This window comes from Toxorhynchites rutilus, chromosome 2 (genome assembly GCF_029784135.1).
Source record: "Toxorhynchites rutilus septentrionalis strain SRP chromosome 2, ASM2978413v1, whole genome shotgun sequence".
Taxonomy (NCBI): domain Eukaryota; kingdom Metazoa; phylum Arthropoda; class Insecta; order Diptera; family Culicidae; genus Toxorhynchites; species Toxorhynchites rutilus.
The window spans coordinates 146,028,836-146,050,783 of NC_073745.1; the positions used below are offsets into that span (position 1 = coordinate 146,028,836).

The following is a 21,948-nucleotide window of genomic DNA, read 5'->3' on the forward strand; positions in this document are numbered from 1 at the left end:
TCAGGAGACTGGAGGAAGGAAGGGAAAGGATCGTTCTTCGAAGAAGGTAATGAAAATCATTTCAGAGAGTGTAGCTGTTCCAAATATAATATTATATAAATTTTTTTTTTCAATTGTTTGTTAGGTTGTTATATTTAGTTAGGACCGTAAATCGCATACAATTTATTAATAGAACTTATTTGTTGAAGATTTAATTATTGTTTTATTTTTATTTTTTTGCACGAAATGTTTTGAGTTCCTGTTCAAGCAAGTTGACGCCTGCAAAACAGCGAATCCTGAGAAGCGTAGGATGAAGCAACACAATTGATATTTGATGTAAGTATTCATTTCATGTATACTATTTGCAAAATTATAACAAAACTATTTCTTATAGATGCAAGACTACAACGAGGGACGTATGAAAATGGACAAACCTGGATGCTTTATGATTTTTTTTATGAGTTAGCGCTCAACTTCCGAGTTGAACAGACGCGTTTTGTTTCTGCTATCATCTACGGAAGTCCTTCGCCGGCTATATATAATACGAAAGTTGCGAGAGTTTTCGTGTGCTATCGCGAGCCGATGTCCGCGATGAAACGCCGCGAAAACACATTTCGCATTGATTATGCGAATGTGCCGAAAAAACCATCGTCCGAGGAGGTTCACCGTTTTGTTGGTGAGACGCTCGCTATGAAGCGTGAGGATATAAAGCGGATTCAATACAGCCGCAACCTCGGAATCGCTTTTATCAAAACTACTTCTCTTGAAGTTGCACGAAAAGTCGTCGAGGAAAACGACAATACTCACGAAATTAAGGTGAACGGAAAGTCATACGTTCTACGTCTGAAAATGGAGGATGGAGCGGTGGAAGTGAGGATCTACAATCATTCCGAAGATGTATCCAACCAAAAGATCGATAAATTTCTCAGTGCTTACGGAGAGGTTCTAACCATTCGAGAGGAGGTATGGAACGAGAAGCATTTTTTCTCTGGTCTACCGACCGGTGTCCGCATCTTGAGGATGACGGTCAAAAAAAATATTCCATCTTACGTCACCATTGATGGTGAAACGACACTTTTATCGTACTACGGCCAGCAACAGACTTGCCGACATTGCAGTGAATTCATTCACAACGGCGTCTCGTGTGTGCAAAACAAGAAGTTGCTGGTCCAAAAACTGGCAGCGAACAGCTTCTCATACGCAGACGTTGCTAAGAATACAAATCCTCCACGTACGAAACCACTTGCTCAGCAATCCCGAGCTGCGAAGCCGAGCGGCTCAAAAGCAGCCGAAATACCAAAAGCGATACCAATAGATACAGAAGCGTCTACAAGCAGCACAATGCCTGCTCCTACTGTTCTAGTTCAGCTCGAGAGGTTCGATGACTTCGCTATACCAACGAACGTGCAACAGGAACACGAAAATGAAAACGACACATGGACAAAAGTTTTGCGCAAATCAATTTTACAAAGGAAAACAAACGGCAATGATACAGACTCATCTACTTGTAGTAGACGCTCGACACGTAGTACCAAAAAAATGCGTTGCGATGATGGCGATGACCCGCAGGACAACGACCTCTCCTTATTTAAGCATCTTCACCAGCTACAATATTGCGACCATAAACGTAAACACGACCACGAACACCACCAAAATCAACGCATTTCGAACATTTATCCGAACCATGGATCTTGATATCGTGTTCATTCAAGAATTAGAAAATGAGCAACTCACTCTCCCTGGCTTCAACGTCATAGCTAATGTTGACCACACGAGAAGAGGCACCGCCATCGCTCTGAGAGATCACATTCAATTTTCTCATGTGGAGAAAAGTTTGGATGGTCGATTGGTCGCTTTGCGTATTCACAATACTTTGTTGCGTATACGCACCGTCCGGCACGGCACATCGTGCTCAAAGAGAACGCTTTTTTAATGATACGATCGCCTTCTATTTACGTCATCGTACCGAACATACAATTCTGGCCGGTGATTTCAACTGCGTGATACGACAGTGTGATTCGACGGGATACAATATGAGTCCCTCTCTCCAGACTACAGTCCAACAGCTGCAACTGCATGATGTGTGGCTTAAGCTACGCAGAAATGATGTCGGACATACTTATATTACGGCTAACTCATCCACGCGTTTAGATCGCATTTATGTAAGCAGGGGATTGTGTGAACAGTTACGAAACGCACAAACCCATGCATGCTCGTTTTCTGATCACATGGCATTAACATCACGAATGTGTTTACCCAACCTCGGACAACCCTACGGGCGTGGTTTTTGGCCACTTCGACCCCATCTCCTCACCAACGAGAACATAACAGAGCTCCAGACACGATGGCAATTTTGGACACGTCAAAGGCGTAACTATCGTAGCTGGATGGAATGGTGGCTTATGTACGGAAAGCCTAAGATAATCAGTTTCTTCCGATGGAAATCGAAGCAAGTGTATGACGAGTTTCATCATGCACAACAAACGCTGTATATGCAGCTGCGACGGGCTTACGACAGCTACTACTAGAACCCGGGAATGCTCACAACCATCAACCGCCTCAAGGGAGAAATGCTTGCCCTGCAACGAAGATTCACACAAGCTTTCGTTCGTATTCATGAGCAAATTGTAGCGGGAGAACCTCTATCCATATTTCAACTTGGGGAAAGAAGAAGAAAACGGACGACGATTACACGACTAGCTGTCGATCGTGGTGAGATCATCGATGACTCACAAAACATACAACACCACGTGCTCCAATATTTCTCCGACTTATATAAGGAAACAGGCAGAGAAGTACAACCCGATAACTTTCAGTGTGCCCAAATAATTCCCGAAAATGATGCGTCAAACGAGTCGTGTATGAATGCAATCACAACAACTGATATTTGGGGTGCTATTAAAACAAGCGCCTCTAAGAAATCACCGGGGCCAGACGGAATTCCGAAGGAATTTTATCTACGAGCTTTTGACGTTATCCATCGCGAGCTGAACCTAATTTTGAATGAAGCACTAGCGTCCAATTTCCCGTCGAAGTTTGTTGATGGTGTAATTGTCCTGGTTAAAAAAAGAGGATCTGGAGACACTGTTGGCTCGTACAGGCCGATCTCGCTTCTTAACTTTGATTACAAGCTTCTTTCCCGTATTTTGAAGATGCGGCTGGAGAACGTAATGAGAGAACATCACATTCTCACAAGCGCTCAGAAATGTTCTAACGCACAGAACAACATCTTCCAAGCCACGTTGGCCCTCAAAGATAGGATCGCTATGTTGACCGCACGAAAACAGACCGGCAAGCTAGTGTCTTTCGACTTGGACCATGCATTTGGCCGAGTAAGGCACTCATTTCTCTTCGGGAACATGCGATCACTCGGTATAAACAGCCAGCTCGTAGATCTCCTCAGACGAATCGCTGCTCTATCCTCTTCCCGCCTGTTGATAAACGGCCACATGACAGCATCGTTTCCTATCGAACGATCGGTGAGACAAGGAGACCCAATTTCAATGCATTTGTTTGTGTTATATCTACACCCTCTGTTGGTTTCGATTGAACGTGTGTGCGAAACTGACCTGGTCGTGGCATATGCGGATGATATCAGCGTCATCGTCACAACTGGGAGAAAAATTGGAACAATGCGTGACTTGTTTCATCACTTAGGGCGAGTGTCAGGGGCTGTGCTGAACCTGAACAAAACAACATCGATTGATGTCGGGTTTATGAATGGGAATCCGATTCAAGTGGACTGGTTACGGACGGAGGACGATATTAAAATTCTGGGTGTAATATTTACCAATTCGATACGACTAATGATCACTCTTAATTGGAATGCGTTGATTGGCAAAATTGCACATCAGGTGCGAATACATAGTATGCGCACCATCACACTTCATCAAAAGGTGATACTACTCAACATCTTCATTACATCAAAAGTGTGGTATCTGTCGTCGATTCTTCCACCATACAGTATGCACACCGCCAAAATAACTGCTATCATGGGGCTGCTCCTGTGGAACAGACAACCAGCACGTGTGCCGATGCAACAGTTGGCAAAACCCCGAAAGCAAGGAGGCCTGAATCTACAGCTTCCGGCGCTGAAATCAAAGTCACTATTTACTAATCGACATCTTCAAGAGATCGATTCCATTCCCTACTATTCCTACTTCCTCACCCAAACTACTCCTCATCCTACTCCAGCAAATATTCCCTGCCTCAAAATAATCCTGCAAACACGTTCCCGTTTGCCTCCCCAAATACAACAACGTCCTTCTTCCGATCAAATTCATCGATTTTTATCGACCAGACAGCCAAACCGAGAGTGGAGTTGCGTCATCCTGCTGTAAATTGGAGGAGTGTGTGGCACAACATCGGAAGTCACAAGCTGACTTCAGCCCAACGTAGTAATTGGTACCTGCTGATTAACGAGAAAATGGAGCATCGAGTTTTATGGTGTACGATAGGACGAGTAGACAATGAGCAATGCCTACACTGCAATGCTGCACGTGAAACTCTCAAACACAAACTCAGTGAGTGCCAACGAATAACAATGGCATGGACGCTTCTACAGAGGATAATAGCAACAACACTTGACGTTCGCAGGAGGCTTTCATATGACGATTTGATACATCCAACTTTAAGTGGCGTGAATGGAGAAACGAAAACAAAAATAATGAAAATTTTTATCAATTACGTAATATTCATAATGAATTCTGACAATGTGGTAGATGTAAATGAATTGGAGTTCCACCTAAGATTTGGATTTTAATGATACAATATTTTATGTAAATAGCTTTGACAAAACATTGAAATAAACTAAATTTTGATTTATAAAAAAAAAAAAAAAAAAAAAGATATATTCTATGCTGCTTCAATATTTGTTGAATGAAATAAATTCAGCTGATTTCAAATAAAATGTTTCAAAATATACATGGACAGTGTTTTTCTTTGAAAATGAACAGTACAGCATAATCCACCTCCAATTTTTTTTCTGAATTTGCTAAGAGTAGGAGTAAGACATCATGTTCCCGTGGTCGAGAGGTTAGCCTCAAATACATCTTGCCGGTGGTTCGTGTTCGTTTCCAGTTCGTCAAAGAAATTTATTCTGATTTGCACTGTGATCGCGCATATTCCAGAGCTTGCCACATATAATACATTCAAAGCGTGTTATTTGACATAAGAAATCCCAACTAAGTACTACATAAAATGAGGCAAGTAGTACTACGTTGAGACGGTAAAAGTTCCTCTGAGAACCATGCCATTCAAGATGAGGTGTACCACACATTTATTGAGTTTTTAAATGATTTTTTCTATCGTTCTTGAGTGTAGAGGGTGAGGAATATGTATTAGGGAGTAAAGTAGAAAGTAAAGAGTAGAGAATAGAGAATAGGATTTAGAGAGTTCAAAGTCAGGAACATTTTCTAGTACCGTGGCTAAGTTCAATGTTCTCCTGGTCAGCTGTCCGAAATGCATTCCTAGCAGATATCCATGGCTCAACAGACCCTGCTCATACAATCTACAAGCACCAGCTTTGGACTCTAGACTATGCTTCAACGTTCTGATTAGTTGCTTGCTTGCTTGCTCGCTAAGAACGAAAGCCTGCTCGCAAACGGATCCTTCGAATAGTACTACGAGCGGTACCGGCATCTGGCTTTGATGTTTCTCAAGCTTTCCAATTGAGCTGACGTTTGTAAGTTCACCTACGACTTTTCGTTTGAGCCACTCGAGCTACGCTGTTCCGCTTACGGAATCGTATGAATCGCATCACACATGGTAGTTTTGGCGATATTCAACTGTTTTACGATTGTTTTGGTTGATAAACGACTGAACAAAGTGTGTCATCGGTACTTCGTGTACCCGCAGGCATAAGGCATGGGATCTATATGCGTGGTCCTTTAGCTTCTTGTCCAGTAACTCCTGTCCCTACCTCCTATCGGTGCCGACTGGGGTACGACTAACCGTGATGAACCTCACCAACCCCGGTGGGATCTTGGTCGTATGCTAACAGGGAAGAGGGCCTATCTGAGCGTCTGTTTACTTGATGATGCGGCTCAAACAGTTTCTGTTCCCCATGTCAAAGGCTGCTGATTATTGTCCTCGTGCCAGCGTTGGACTCTGAACAGAACTGTGCACAGTGGTCCTCGGGTCACACAGAGGATTGATGCAGACATTGCAAGCTATTTGTAAAAACTCTTTTCACATTCTCATGGTATTATGCTTTATATTTTTTATGCTAAAATTACCTGCTTAGTTTTCGAAATATTCCATAGCCCGTGCTCATTTCTAAATGATCTCTTGGCCTTTAAAAGCTATGCGGAAAGGAAAAATGACGGCATGTCAGTTGTGCCTACACTAATTTCTAAACATGACACAGCGAAATCTTCAACATCATGTTCGAATTACCTCATTACAATATCTTATTTCAGTTCGCATTTTTGTTGCTCTTCCATGTTGTTCTGATTTAATCTTATTTATCAACAGGAGATTCGACAAAACTCATAATCTGATTTGTTGGAATTTTTTCCTCTTCATTCAGGTAAACGTTTCATTCGAGTAAATGTTGCATTCGGGTAATTGTCACATTCAGGTATTTGTTCTATTCGGGCAAATGTTTCATACAGATAAATGTCGCATTTGGGTGTTTATTGCATTCCGGTATATGTTGCATTCGGGTATTTGCTACATTCGGGAGAATGTCATTCGGGTATGTGTTACATTCGGGTGAATGTACTTCGGGAAAATGTGTTTCGGGTGAATGGGACACAACCGTTTTTGCACCCCTAAAACGGCCCGCAAACCCCAGTTTACGCCACTGTATCGGTCATAATTAAAATTGATCATATAATGATGAAAACTGCGAATCTTTGGCTAGATGCCACCTTATGTTCAAGGCTCGAAAAAAATCGAACCGGGTAGCGTCAAAATCGGCTCGATTTGCGTGGGATAAGTAAGTAAGAACGTAAGTAAGTAAGTAAGTAAGTAAGTAAGTAAGTAAGTAAGTAAGTAAGTAAGTAAGTAAGTAAGTAGGTAAGTAAGTAAGTAAGTAAGTAAGTAAGTAGGTAAGTAAGTAAGTAAGTAAGTAAGTAAGTAAGTAAGTGAGTAAGTAAGTGAGTAAGTAAGTAAGTAAGTAAGTAAGTAAGTAAGTAAGTAAGTAAGTAAGTAAGTAAGTAAGTAAGTAAGTAAGTAAGTAAGTAAGTAAGTAAGTAAGCAAGTAAGCAAGTAAGTAAGTAAGTAAGTAAGTAGGTAAGTAAGTAAGTAAGTAGGTAAGTAAGTAAGTAAGTAAGTAAGTAAGTAAGTAAGTAAATAAATAAGTAAGTAAGTAAGTAAGTAAGTAAGTAAGTAAGTAAGTAAGTAAGTAAGTAAGTAAGTAAATAAGTGAATAAGTAATTGATGTTCACCCTCCCACGTGGCGGAAAAAAATAAGTATCATTCTTCGAGCTTCAAAATAATGTCGCAACTAAATACTTTTCACTGAGACTTTGAATCATACGGTTCATTCGTTTTTGAACTCAATACAAAACGAATTTTCAGTCACCGATACAGATATGGGTTAAAGTTTAGGCACACCCTGTTAATTTCCCAGAGAGAGAATCACTCTATGTCGAGAAACGAAGAGAAGGAGAGAGAACGACGATAGTAGTTGGCATCGGAATCGGGAAAGTTTGCAGTTCGTTGAAAGTTGCTTGCGAACAAAATGGCGAATGACGAGCAACATGTCAATAAAGAGATTCGCGGCGAAGCAGCCGTATCTGTAAAACTTCCAGAATTTTGGAAATCAGATCCAGAAATGTGGTTTGCACAGGTTGATGCTCAAGGAAGGATGAAACCAAATTTTATCACATCGTAGCGAAAGTGGACCAATCAGTAATATGTCACATTGCGGATTTAGTATCGAACCCCCCTCCACAAGAAAAATATAAAGCGATAAAGAGAGGCTAATTTCACGTTTTGCCTTGTCATCAGAGGCTCGTTTGGAGCGGCTGCTTAGTGCGTCTGACCTTGGAGATATGCGACCGACACATTTGCTAGCCAAAATGCAGGAACTGGCAGCTGGTCTGAACGTTAGTGAAAATTTACTCAAGATGTTGTTTCTACAGCGTATGCCAGCACACATTCGTCCGATTTTAACTATCAGCGATGGAACTTTACCCAAGTTAGCAGAAATGGCCGATAAAATGGCAGAATCACCTCAAGTTGCAGGAATAACGACGGTTCCATCTTCAAGCGAAACTTCAAATCAAATTGTATCTTTACAAGAGCAGCTGGAAGTTCTCAGTGCGGAGATTCGTCATCTCAAGTTCAATCCCTCACCTCTCCGCAATCGTTCTTCGTCCCGAACAAGAACAAACAATGAATTTTGCTGGTATCATCAAAAGTATGGACAGCAAGCACAGCACCGCAAACCACCTTGCCAATATAAAAAACAAAAAAAAACTATCTCTGCTCGCACGAGTCGGCCGAAGTGGGCGGAGCATTTACGAGCCGGCGCCTCCTGTTATCAGACAGAACGAGTAATTACCGATTCCTCATTGACACGGGTTCCGACGTATCGTTAATTCCAGCAACGAGAAAAGAAAAATTATCGACAACAAAAACATTATTTTTAGACGCGCTGCTTTTTCGTTTTAATCTTGCCGACAGCAATCTCTGCGGTTGTGGCCATGGTTACCACGACATCGAACACGTTGTTTGGTCGTGCGAGTTGTATCTTGTCGCCAGATCGAATTTAGAAAACTCCCTTCGGGCTGGAGGAAAGCAGTCCAATGTGCCGGTGAGAGATGTGTTGGCTCGGTTAGACCTTGATTACATGTCCCAAATATATGTTTTCCTTAAAGCTATCGATCTTCGAGTGTGATTGTTCATACATCCTTTTCCCCTCCTTTTCGTCCTTCGCGAGCTATCGGTGCTATACTAACATTAGAATAAGTTAAATTGTAAACACATATTAAATGTAAGATTTGAGTGTGAAGTGTCAGTGTGAATGAGAATGTGAATGTGAATGTGAATGTGAGTGCGAGTGTAAACACACATCTCCTTACATCCCATCCTTTTCCTAATGAAAATGTGTCACCCTTCTAAACTCGAGTCGACCGCGAGTAATCGGTTTCCTATTTCATTAACCATAGAATTAAGGAAACAACATGTTGATATATGCTAGTTGAAATATAGTTAAGAGTTTGGCTCCATTAAACTTATGTAACTGAGCCTGTAAAAATAGTCGGATTAATAAAAAAAACATTATTTACTCTACACGCAGCAAACGGTACGGGCATCAAAACGTACACGACGAGAATTATGTCAACAGACCTTGGATTAAGACGGAAATTTACTTGGAATTTTTTGGTGGCGAATGTCAATCATGCAATTATCGGAGCAGATTTTTTGGCGCATTTCGGGCTTCTAGTCGATTTAACAAACAAAGTTCTAATTGATTCGAAAACAATGATGCAATCTTCTGGCACCGTGATGACTAGCCGAATTCACAGCATAACTAGCATTAATTTAAATCGCCCGTTTCATCAACTTCTATCTGGTGCGGGCGCTACACGATTCGTCCAACGTTTCACTCGAATGTTGGACTCAAACGTTTGACTCGATGAATCGACAATTGTTGTGACGAATGTGCTGCTACACGGTGAAGTGAATGTTTGATTCAATGCAATCGGTCCAAACAATCGGCGAGTATTTGGATCAAATGTTTATTGTTTTTATTTACCATCAAAAACATTAGGGAACTGGATGACGATACGAGTATTGAAATTGCTGTCGTAGCAATTGTACTGATATAGGGCTGTAAATTAAAAATGCTTGAAATCAACATTATTAAAGTGCAATATTTTGCCGAATATTTTGAGTTTTATAAATCAATTTCATTGTTTCTTCATCTAAAACTTGTAAACAAACCAATTGTCAAAGATAGATTCGGACGAATCGTGTAGCGGTGTATCGAATGTCATCGAGTGTCGAATCAACGGATGACAAAAATCCTTTGACTTGTACCACTCGCGTTGGAAGGTAATCAACAACGAACGGATTACCTTCCAACGCGAATATTCGACACTCGACATTGGAGGTTCGTAGCTCGTTAGTCGACTACACGATGCGTCGAATCATCGAGCGTCCAGCATTCGAGGGTGTTCGTAGCATCGTGTAGCGCTGGCTTGAGTATCGTCGAGTTACACTTCCGGGAAGTCTACATACTGAGGTTCAGCATGACGTCACGCATCATATTCTTACCAAAGGTCCACCAAAAGTAAGCAAAGTGAGAAGAATGCACCCAGACAGATTAAAGGCTGCAAAAGAGGAATTTGCCTTAATGAATGAACTGGGTATTTGCCGCCCATCATGCAGCAGCTGGGCTAGTCCTCTACACTGCGTTCCCGAAAAGAATGGTCAATGGAGATTCGTCGGCGACTATCGGCAGCTAAATCAAGTAACGATTCCGGACCGTTATCCAGTGCCTCATGTTCACGATCTACTCAACTCTGTACAAGATAAGAATATTTTCACAACGCTTGACTTGGAGAGAGCGTATCATCAGATACCAGTTGAAGAAGCAGACATTCCAAAAACAGCCGTAATTACACCATTCGGCTTGTTCGAATTTACACGAATGCAGTCTGGTTTGTGCATTGCGAGCCAAACCTTTTAACGTTTCATGCACAAAGTTTTTGGAGATCTCGATTTTGTAATTGTATTCATCGATGATATCTGCATTGCGTCAACTTCACATGAAGAACACATGGAACATGTACATGTTGTTTTTAAACGGCTGAAAGAAAATGGCCTGGTAATTAATGTAGATAAAAGCAAATTCGCACAGCAAACAAGTTGAAATTTTAGGGTATTTAGTAGATCAAGAAGGGATTGAACCATTGCCATCCCGTGTACAAGCTGTCATTCACTATCCACGTCCGACGACAACTGTGAAAGAGCTTCGAAGATTCCTAGCATTGATTAACGTTTACAAAAGATTCACTCCTAAAGCTGTCGATGTTCAACTTGAACTTCGTAAATTGATTCCAGACAATAGAAAGAACGACACACGGAAAATCCAATGGGACAGCGAATCTAAAATATCATTTGAATGTTGCAAAAATTATTTAGCTAATGCAGCACTTCTACATTATCCAGCCTCGTCAAAACCACTTGCTTTGTTGATAAATACTTCCAGTACCGCAGCAGGAGCGGTGCTTCAACAGCTTTCTGGTACGTCATGGCAGCCGCTTGGTTTTTATTCTGAGAAATTTGGAGACACGCAGAAGAAATACTCAACATTCGGGCGTGAATTAACGTTCATGGCTGTCAAATATTTTCGGCACTTCCTAGAAGGCCGCAATTTCATAATATTCACTGATCATAAGCCATTAACAAACGCATTGACTAGTAATTCAGCCAGCAGGTTGCCCCACGAAGAACGATATCTGCGATATATTTCGCAGTTTACTACGGATATAGGTCACATCAGTGGTGTCGGCAATACTGTTGCTGATACTCTGTCCAGAGGCTGTGTCGGCAATTGACTTACATGCTATTGCAAACAATCAAAAAACAGATATAAAGCTAAAAAGGCTTATGTCGTCTCCGTTGTTGAAATTTGAACAAATACGTATTCCGAATTTGTCTCAGCCAATATTCTGTGATGTTTCCATAAAAAATCGAAGTCCTTTCGTTCCAGCGAAGCATCGCGCTACCGTGCTGCACAACTACACGGTTTGGCGCACACTGGTGCACGGGCTACTAGAAAACTCATTTCCGAGAGGTTTAAATGGCCTGCAATGAATAGCGATATCAATCGTTTTGTTCGAGAATGCATAAGCTGTCAACGTTCCAAAGTAAATCGACACACTGTGTCACCGTTCGGTTCAATCGACCTACCTAAATCCAGATTTCGACACGTACACATCGATTTAGTGGGTCCCTTACCTCCGTCTGATGGACATCGATACCTTCTGACAGTTGTTGATCGTTTCACACGCTGGCCAGAGGCCTTTCCATTATCGGATATTATGGCTCCAACTGTGGCAAAATCATTAACATCGGGATGGATTTCTCGATTCGGTACACCGGAGACAATTACCACCAATCAAGGTCGTCAGTGTGAGTCGGAGTTGTTTCGTGAGCTGACTTATATTTTAGGATCACACCACATTCGTACTACTTCATATCACCCACAAGCAAACGAAATGGTGGAGAGATTCCATCGAACGTTGAAGGCAGGCTTGATGTGTAGAAGCGGAAATCATTGGAGCAACGAATTACCAATTGTACTTTTGGGGTTGAGAAGTGCATATCGTGACGAGTTAAAATGTTCTGCAGCTGAACTAGTTTATGGTCAGCCACTGCGAGTTCCAGGGGAATTTTTCGACTCACCCGTTACAAGTGTTGACCGTTCCGAATTTGCTAAGCAATTGCATGATGCATTGTCTAAACTGCGTCCTCCTGAAACTACTCATCATGCCAAGCAATCCGTGTTTGTGCACAGTAAATTGAACACATGCTCTCATGTCTTTTTACGCGTCGATGCTGTCAAGAGATCGCTACAACAGCCTTATGAAGGACCATATGAGACGTGAGACGAAGCGGAAAATATTTCGATATCATCATAGCAGGAAGAGAGCAAAGAGTATCTATAGACCGACTCAAACCAGTGTTTGGATACGACGACAATATCAGGAATCACCCAACTGAGGATAGACAAACGTTAGTTACACAATCCGGTCATCGGGTCCGATTTTTAGTGTAACTGGAGGGGGCCCTATGGGTTACCGTCTAGGCACACCCTGTTAATTTCCCAGAGAGAGAATCACTCTTTGTCGAGAAACGAAGAGAAGGAGAGAGAACGACGATAGTCAGTTTTTTACAACGCGCGGTGTCGTCAACAACGAAATATATTTTTACCGAATAAAGTTAGTTTTATTGTTAGTCTAACCGTGACTTTTCATTTCCCTCTGAATCCGTCCGCCACACAGGTTTTCTATTAAAAATTAAGTAGAAATCCGCCCTAAAAGCATTTTATAAAAGACAGAAAACGCCCGTGTACAGATATGTAAAAAGAAAACATGGTTTCGACAGAAGATGCGCGTACTCAAAAAAAAATAACATAGTTTGTCTTCACATATTAACTAAGAAAGTTTGATTAGAAGACTCCTCTTCTCAAAATAATAAAAAATCTGATTTTATAAGAAATCAAAATTCTAATAATAAAAAGTCCAGAACAATACCTTCAAGTTACGGTTGAATTTAAAATTTTTCCCGCATATATCACAATAGTACGGCCGATCATCTGCCTCGGTTGATTTGGTCCGCATTCTTGGCATCTTGAGATGTAGCTTTCGATGCTTGACCAAGCTCGGATATTGTGAGTACACTTTGAAACATATCTCACATCGATACTGCCGGTTACCCGCACCAGAAACGACCGGCATCGCTGGTTTTTTCTCCATCGTAGCGAACAAAATCTCCTGCAGCTCGTTCGGTGCCCGCAGGGCAATCTCGTATCGCAATAAGTCCGATAAAGCTTCCAATGTGGGAGTGACTGGTGCGGGTGATGGGGTTGTCATTGGTGGCGTTGACGTCGGCGTAGCCATGGGACCTTGCATGAATCTTTCAGTCGTTCCACACTTTTGAAGGTGCATTTCCAGGAGCTTCTGAGTGCGACATACTTTATCACACTTTTCACACTTGAAAACTATATCGGGCTTGAGGTGTGTCTTTCTGTGCGATAGAAGATTTGCTTTCTGCGCGAAACCTTTGTTGCAGATATCGCAGATGTATGGTTTTTCACCTATGAGAGAATAGAAACAAAAATATTTGAGAGCTTCTAGTACAAAACCGGTACACAATTAAAAAAGAGAGATTTAAGATAATGTGAATTCAGATTGAGTGATTATTTTTATAAAACTAGCTGACCCGGCAGACGTTGTTCAAGCATTTCATGGCATATCTTCCCGCACCCGAGAATGACTACGGTCCATTCTTTGATGCAGATCGAACGAATATCTTGGGGAAGGATCTATGACATACAGAGGAATGGAGTGCTAGAGACGATGACCACTGACCGCTGACAAAATATTAAAATATACCATTAATTTTCTTAAATCAAAGAATAGAAAAATGTAAAATGGAATGTTAAAAACAAATTAAATTGTTACTGTTACTGTATACTTTAAGGACATAGCTCTGACACTAACTTAACTATTTTTTTTTAACTTCCTTACTATTTATGTTATACTAGCAGACTCGGCAAACTTCGTCGCACCCTAAATTTGTTTTTTGTTATTAATACCTTCAAACATTCACGTTTTACTATGAGCAAGTTCATGGGTCCAATCGCAGAACTGTTCATTGATTGATCTTCTATTCGACCCCGTTTAATTTACCTCTTACTATAAAATTCCTAGTATTTCTAACAAAACTCATCATTATAATATCAGATTATTTTCAGACACAGTTCTCGTTCAAGATTTTTCAACCTCTTGAAAATAACATGTTTCTCCGTTACATGGAATAAATGCTTTATACAGAAAATATGATATATGATATGCCCTAAATCGGACAATTCCTTTCTCGAGTTCTACTCTTCCTTTTTCCGGCGATCCTTTTTTTTTTGTATACATAGAAGAAGATATAGGAGTGCGTTTCATCACATTAAAATCCATTTCCAGTTTCGAACAAAGATCAATTTCCCGAGCGCAAACATACAATGGACTAACAGCATTTGTCACTATGTAAATGTAGAACATATGGGAATTTAATTTTCCGAATTTTCCCTTTTTCATGTTTGGTTGGAATATTGTTGGTTGAAATATGTGTAATATTTTTATGGGACCCCCTCTCCATTCCAGAGGAGGTGTCATATATTATAGAAACATTTCTAATACCCAAAAACCCTCACATCCCAAATTGTGCTTGATTAGTTTTCGAGTTATGCAGAATTTTGTGTTTCATTTGTATGACAGCCCACCCTTAGAGAGCGGGAGGAGCCCTAAACCCTAAAACCTTCACATGCAAAATTTGGTTCCATTTGCTTGATTAATTCTCGAGTAATGCAGAAATTTGTGTTTCATGTGTATGGCTCTCTCGTTCGCTTCATCTTGAGCATTAATTGTTGGCACAGTTCACGACATCGTAGAATGACGTTGTATTGGCCACGTCGGATCTTCATACTATACACACAAAAATCTATCGAGGTCTCTCCGCTCTCTTGTTTGTTTCGTCTTCTCTAACCACATGTTCATAAAAAATAATTCAAAATGGGAAATGATTTTCATAATGAATGAAACACCTGAGGCGGGATCTCGTTGTTTAATGTTTATACAATATCCGTCTTGTCCTTTCAGAACGGTCGGGGTTTTTTTCGTCGAAGAAATTTCTTCTGACTTGCACTGTAGTCACACATATTCTAGAGCTTGTCACTTAGAATACATTTAAGGCGTGTTGCTTGGCATCTCAACAAAGTATCAATAAAAATGATGCAAATAATAATACATTGAGAAGGCGAACGTTAGTGCCATTGAAGAAGAAGATGGAGAATGTTGTATGAACGTTGCGTTTCGACAATGAACTCCAGATTATTTTTACTTCCATATTACACGTGCTCTCCAATTGATGTTTTATCAGAAGTGATGACAATTTGCCGATCCGTGATTTTACAATCCGAGCATATGTGATTTGAGATATTTTAATAATTCCATGTGGCAAATTACGTAATTTACGGAAGGAGGAAGGAGTATTTTTCAACCATGAATTTTGGTGGAGGCTCGCGCAAGATAGCTCTCGCAACATTCTAAATGAATAGCAAAGATTACTGGAATCCTCTCTCCTATCGCTTCAGCGTAGATATCGTTGCAAAAAAAATCACATTCCAGCAAAACAATGCTACTATTCATACCAGCGAGGAAACTAAGTAATGGATTAGGGACCAAAAACTTATTTTTTTTAGACTGGTCGGCTCGCTCTCCAGACTTTAATCCTGTTGAAAATCTTTGGGGGACCTTTGGTCGCAGAATCTACACTGAGAGAAAGCGGCACGCCACGATTGAAGAGCTCAAGTTCGCAATTCCGGAGACATGGAAAAATATCGAGAAATCCGTTCTGCAGAATTTGGCAAATAGTATGCCAACATGAATTTTCCAAGTTATTAGTCGGATAGCAAGGTTACCAATTATTGTCATGTAAGTCAGCCTATCGTTTTGAATTTTTCATTGATAATACTTATGAATTTTGAAATGGTCTTCTAAAAACTGGACAACCGAAATTATCATATTTAAGTACGCTAAATAAACAAAAGACTCTTTTGAACGAAATTGACTTTAAATATGCTTTATTCTGAGCATTCTCCAATGTATGAATGTATCTTGTTGAAATTCTAACTGTCTTTGTTGCAACGAAAAATAAGGTGGTCAGGGTGGTCTTATAGAAGTTGGACAGAGTGTATTCCGCGGATAAGCGGGGTTCTACTGTAGAACTATCGATATACGAATAGATTTAAGAACTGATTGTGAACATCAACATTGTTGCAATCCTTATATCCCATCCTTTTACTGAAAAAAATTATCTCAACCAAATTTTGGGATTTGTTGACCCTCATTGTTTGCTAAAAGAAACCCAAGTATAAAAATGTTGGAACTTAAGTTCATCTGATGAATTAAAAAATGCTCTATTCTTGTGACAACGCTCCATAATACCTGTTTTTCAAATGTTTGTTTCTCATAAATTACATAATGAAACCTAGGTCCACCCACTGCTCTTCAAACAAATATTGAATTATAAATTCAAGTTTGTTTAAGTTTGTTTGTTTAAGCAAGTGCAGAGATATCTCAAGGGACATACAAATAGTGAAAACCTAAAGTATTTTATAATAATAATGATGGTGGTTCCACCTCATTCCCCTACAAGGGTTTGAGCCAGACGAGTTATCTTTAAGATAATTAGTTATAAAAAATTACTTTTGTATTATCAATCTGAACCAGTAAAAAAATTGTAAGGGGTTGTATCTAGGACACGACCGCATATTTTCGACGTAGAACTACGCAATTATATTATGCAATGCAATTTGTAATAGATTATGTTCTTCGTTACAAATAAATTTTGCTGAACGTACTTTTATGTTTGATATGATGCCTAGGATTACCAAAATATGTGAACGGAAGGATTTTCAAACGATCATTGTATTTGAGAATTCCTCTGAAAATATTGCACATCTCATGTTTACGTAGTTCTCGCGAAGGTGCATTCACCTCTTGTATCGGAAATGACGATCCCAGGCTTCTCAGTTCAAAAGAACGTTTTGGGGAAACATATTCCGGTCTGCACAACGACCAGCGAGTACAAAAGTACTCAACACCAAAAAATACCCCCGACTTGCATGTATTCGCAAAGCGAATTCCCCCAGGTACATTATTTTGAAGTTCGTGTTGGGGAAACTTCCGACTTGCATGTATATTTGCAGAGCGGATTTCCACACGTACATCGATTTTGAAGTCTGTGTTGGGGAAACCGTAAATCGGGCCAATCAAAACTTGGCAGTTATGGCGTTTAAATAACGCTTGACATTTTACAGTTATTCAATTGTTCATTCATGAAAAATAATATTTTATCAATTGTGATAGACGCGTAGAAATATTTCCTTTTCAAACCCCTCTAAACGATGTTAGCTTATTTCAAAATTGATAATTCGAGAGCTGATATGCCCTTCATAACTTGAGATATACACATGGCCGTTGGAACTCGCAATCAGATCTGCCTCAACTCAGAAAAATCTTGTTATAACCATATATTTAACAAATGAGTTTGTTTAAACGTAAGTCGTGACATCATTCGTGTAATGAGTAGACTTATGACCAACCACTACTCGCTAGATGTGCATCTCCACAGAATAAATATTGTTCAAAGCAATGTCTGTCGGTGTGGAACCGGTTACGATGACATCAATCACGCGGTTTGGCAATGTACGGATAATTACGACAGAGAGTACCTTTTGAATGCCCTTGAGGTCCAAGGAAGACAACCCTATGTTCCTGTTAGATGCGTGTTGGGAACTCTCGACATCTGCTATATGCAGTTAATCTATATGTTTGTGAAACGGTCTAGTATAAGAATTTAATGTTTTTGTGTTTTTTTTCTTTTTCGTTATTAGTTTGTTTATCTTGTCCCCTCATCTCAACGTCCCCCATCCTCGACAGATAGTCGAACACCAGATGCTATCCCTGGTCATTATGCACAATGGTACAGTGCATGCCGCAACCATCGGTTGAGACAACGATACCTCATATTCATATCCCTAACCTGACCCGTCCCACAAAAAATTGTCCCTCTAACCTCGAGTAAACCGCGAGTAATCGGTCGAAACCTACTAAACATAGATTTAAGTTGAGATTTTGTATAAACAAATCTTGAATTAGCGGCTCCGCAAAGCTTATACGATTGAGCCTTACAAATAAATGAATTGGAAAAAAACAAATGTGTTTACGAGTATTCCGGTAGGGCCTTTCCAGCTTCACTCCACTTCCAATTGAGGGGCTTAGAATGAAAGGGCTGTAAGTGATTTGATCGATTTCTCTACATCGACTTTCTCTTTTGGTCATAACTTAGCTGCAAATACATTCCCAGCTGTATTTGACAATGCGGAAGATAGGTCAGAACCTCATCTATCGGATTCTATAGCAAACTCAAATTGGAACGTTTTTGCAGTTGAGTTATTAACTGAAGAAAAAGTTGATGAAGAGAAATCGATCAAGTCACTTACACCCCTTGTATTCTAAGCCCCTCAATTAGTAATCTCTTGTAATGAGGTTCATCCGAAGTTGTTCATGTCTGTTTACGCGCGCGACGCTCAAACTTTTGTAGACTTCGTAATTTTTTTTTAAATCTAAAATCGACAAACTTACTATCTAAAAACCCTGAAAACAAACTAAATACCATCATTATTATTGTCTTTAGACAAAAAGAAAGAACAGCAAACATTCAACATAAAAAGACAAATATATATTGGTCATAACTTCGTCAACATGCATACATTTATACTAACGTTAACGTTAACGTTAACAAACAGTTCACAAATCCGGATCGTCCTTCAAAAATTCTTTACATGCTGTCTTTGCTTCATTTGGCAGTGAGTTGTAAAGTTTATAACCTTTGTAAAAAATAGAATTTTGGGTACAGGACATCCGGAAGTTCATAGTTCTAAGGTCACTTGCTTGCCTTGTGTCATACTGGTGTATATCTCTTCCATGAACTATTGTGTTTCGTAAATAATTCGGTGTCAAACCGTTGGTCATCTTGAACATTAACGTGAGAGTGCAGTATTTCATACGCTGGCAGACTGACATCCATTGTAGGTATTCTAACATAAATCTTCGTGGAGTTAGCTCATCGCATCTCAATATCAAGTGCATGGCTTTGTTCTGTAAAATTTGCATCCGTTGCAATTGCCTCTTGTTTGCTTTGAACAACACGTATGCACAATAATCAAAATGTGGAGCAATCAATGTTTTATAGATCGTCAGCTTACTCTCAAAGGCCAAAAATAGATTTATCCTACAAAGCACTCCATATTTTTGAGCTTCTTTCTTTATGGTGTAATTTACATGTTCGTTAAAATGCAGTGTCCAAAACAACGCCAAGTTATTTGATTGATGATGCCCTCTCCACAGATTGTCCATCTATATTTATATCAAAACCGCTACTGTCTATAATACGTGTCGATACTACCATGTATTTTGTTTTGTTTATGTTCAGCTTTAGTCTTTTCAATTCCAGTCAGTCATCTAGATGCTGTAGTTCATGGTTCATATTTCTGTAACAGTTTTGCAAGGTATCTGCTACAATGAATATCACTGTGTCGTTAGCGAACAATATCACATCACTATAATTTAACACCTGTTTGATATCATTAATATACAGCAAGAACCACAATGGCCCCAAAACACTTCCTTGAAGCACACCCAGATTCACTGGTTCCGCTGAAGATATACAGTCTCTGTAGAGAGTTATCTGTCTTCGCCCGTAGAGGTAACTTTCAAACCATTCTATTACAGATCCTAACAATTGGAAAATAGTTTTTCCCCGATCAATTGTTTCGAAAGCTGTTTTCAAATCAATAAATACAGCCAGAAGTACTTTCTTTTCCTCTATAGCCTGTTTCCATTTCAGTAGCAACGAATTGAGTGACGTTTCACATGGATGGTGTCTTCTGAACCCAGATTGTTCTTCAACCAGAATTCCATTTTTCGTTACATGTTCCAAAAGTTGTTCTTTGATCACTATTTCTAGAATTTTCTCGTACATTGGTAACATTTTAACTGGTCTACGGTTCTTCATTTTAAATATAATTATGCAGTTTTTTGAAGTCGCTCTTTTTAAAAGTTGGTTGGTAATTAGTAAATATAACAAACTTTTTGAAAAATGCATTTTATGCGCGGGTTTTTCTCAAACCACCTTCAGATATGACACATTCAAGTTTACGTATGCGATCGAGTAAAATAGACTAACCTCTGGTAGGGATTGAATCTGACATTCATTTTACATACCACAGCAAACATTAAATCGCTTAACTTGGCATATTAGAAGTCGTATATAAAGTGAGATCGAATCAAAATCATATACAATGTAGATCAAAGGATACATTGTGTAAATTTAAAGTCTTATAAAAGGTAAAAACCACTATTTTATTTATCACTACAGAGTAAGTCTTAATTCGGTGTAACAATCATCGGTTTTACGATATACACTACCACACTACCGTGAAAACGATCTATACGAAATCATTTATGCATATCAGGCTGATGCAATTTGTAATTCGCATGAACACATTCATTAAATCAATGCAGTACTGCGTAAAAATTATATTACCCTTAGCAAATATAAAATCGTATAACTTTTGCATACGCTAGGTCGAATTTAAATTAGTATCAAATAACAATCGTATAAAATATCAATCAAAGGATGCATCATGTATATCCGAAATCGTATAAAATGCCAAAACACGATTTCCTATATCATTGATGGAGTCGTATATCGGCATAACGGTCATCCTTCTTCTTCTTCTTCAATGGCACTAACGTTCCTAGAGGAACTTCGCCGTCTCAACGTAGTATTACTTGCGTCATTTTTATTAGTACTTAGTTGAGATTTCTATGCCAAATAACACGCCTTGAATGCATTCTGAGTGGCAAGCTCTAGAATACGCGTGATCACAGTGCAAGTCGGAGGAAATTTCTTTGACGAAAAATTCCCCCGACCAGAACGGGAATCGAACCCGAACACCCGGCATGTTAGTTATGACGCTAACCACTCGGCCAAGGGAGCACACGGTCATCCTGGTATTACTAGTATATTGGTTTTAAGTGCCAATAAAAATAATTATCTCGATTTTGACGTAGAACTACGTCTCTCATAAAGGGTGCCAAATCAGAAAACAGGTCACGAACAGATTTTGGCGAATTATATACCAAACGAATCGGAAATTCCCTAAGATGTGTTTGATATGATATACATTACAATCCCATAGTCTGTATATGGTTTAAATTGATGAAAATTGGAAGCATTCCCATTTCCTCATACATTTGTTCTGTCCATTTGTATGCTTTCCTGAATAGAGCTGTCAATAACGAGCAGCTTATCGACGAGCAACGAAGGGGAAATCGTAAGGTGTAAAGTGAACAAAGGAAAAGAAGAAGAACGAGGGGGAATATTTGCATAGAGTATAAACAGTGGATCTCGCTGAGGCAAACTTTCATTCTTCGTGAGGAAATCGACTGAACAACATCGTTGCTGGACGAGCTGAACGGCGAGGGATCGAATGCCTTTCTCAAGGCAATGGGGATGGAGGAGTAATATGATGGATAAAGTAAAGTTTTCCAAGGGCCTTTTTGAAGATTAGAGACGAATGAACTGAAGAAGTTTAAAGTCTCAAGCAAGGAAGGAAGGCAAACTTTCAATATCGTTCTGTATTCAAAGCAATGGCAATCGCTT

At 39.7% G+C, this 21,948-nt stretch overlaps 2 protein-coding genes across 2 annotated transcripts in view; one reads left to right on the forward strand and one right to left on the reverse strand.

Moving 5' to 3' along the window:
- LOC129771165 (zinc finger protein ZFP2-like) overlaps positions 1-21,948 on the reverse strand; it is a 32,471-nt gene that overhangs the window by 2,450 nt on the left and 8,073 nt on the right. The window contains exon 4 of the mRNA XM_055774576.1: positions 13,197-13,759. Within this exon, the coding sequence (XP_055630551.1) occupies positions 13,197-13,759 (563 nt within the window). The remainder of the gene's footprint in view (positions 1-13,196; positions 13,760-21,948) is intronic.
- On the forward strand, positions 125-1,675 carry LOC129771168 (uncharacterized). The gene is made up of 2 exons (XM_055774582.1): positions 125-315; positions 374-1,675. The coding sequence occupies exon 2, from the start codon at positions 418-420 to the stop codon at positions 1,672-1,674; it is 1,257 nt and encodes a 418-aa protein (XP_055630557.1). The 5' UTR covers positions 125-315; positions 374-417; the 3' UTR covers position 1,675.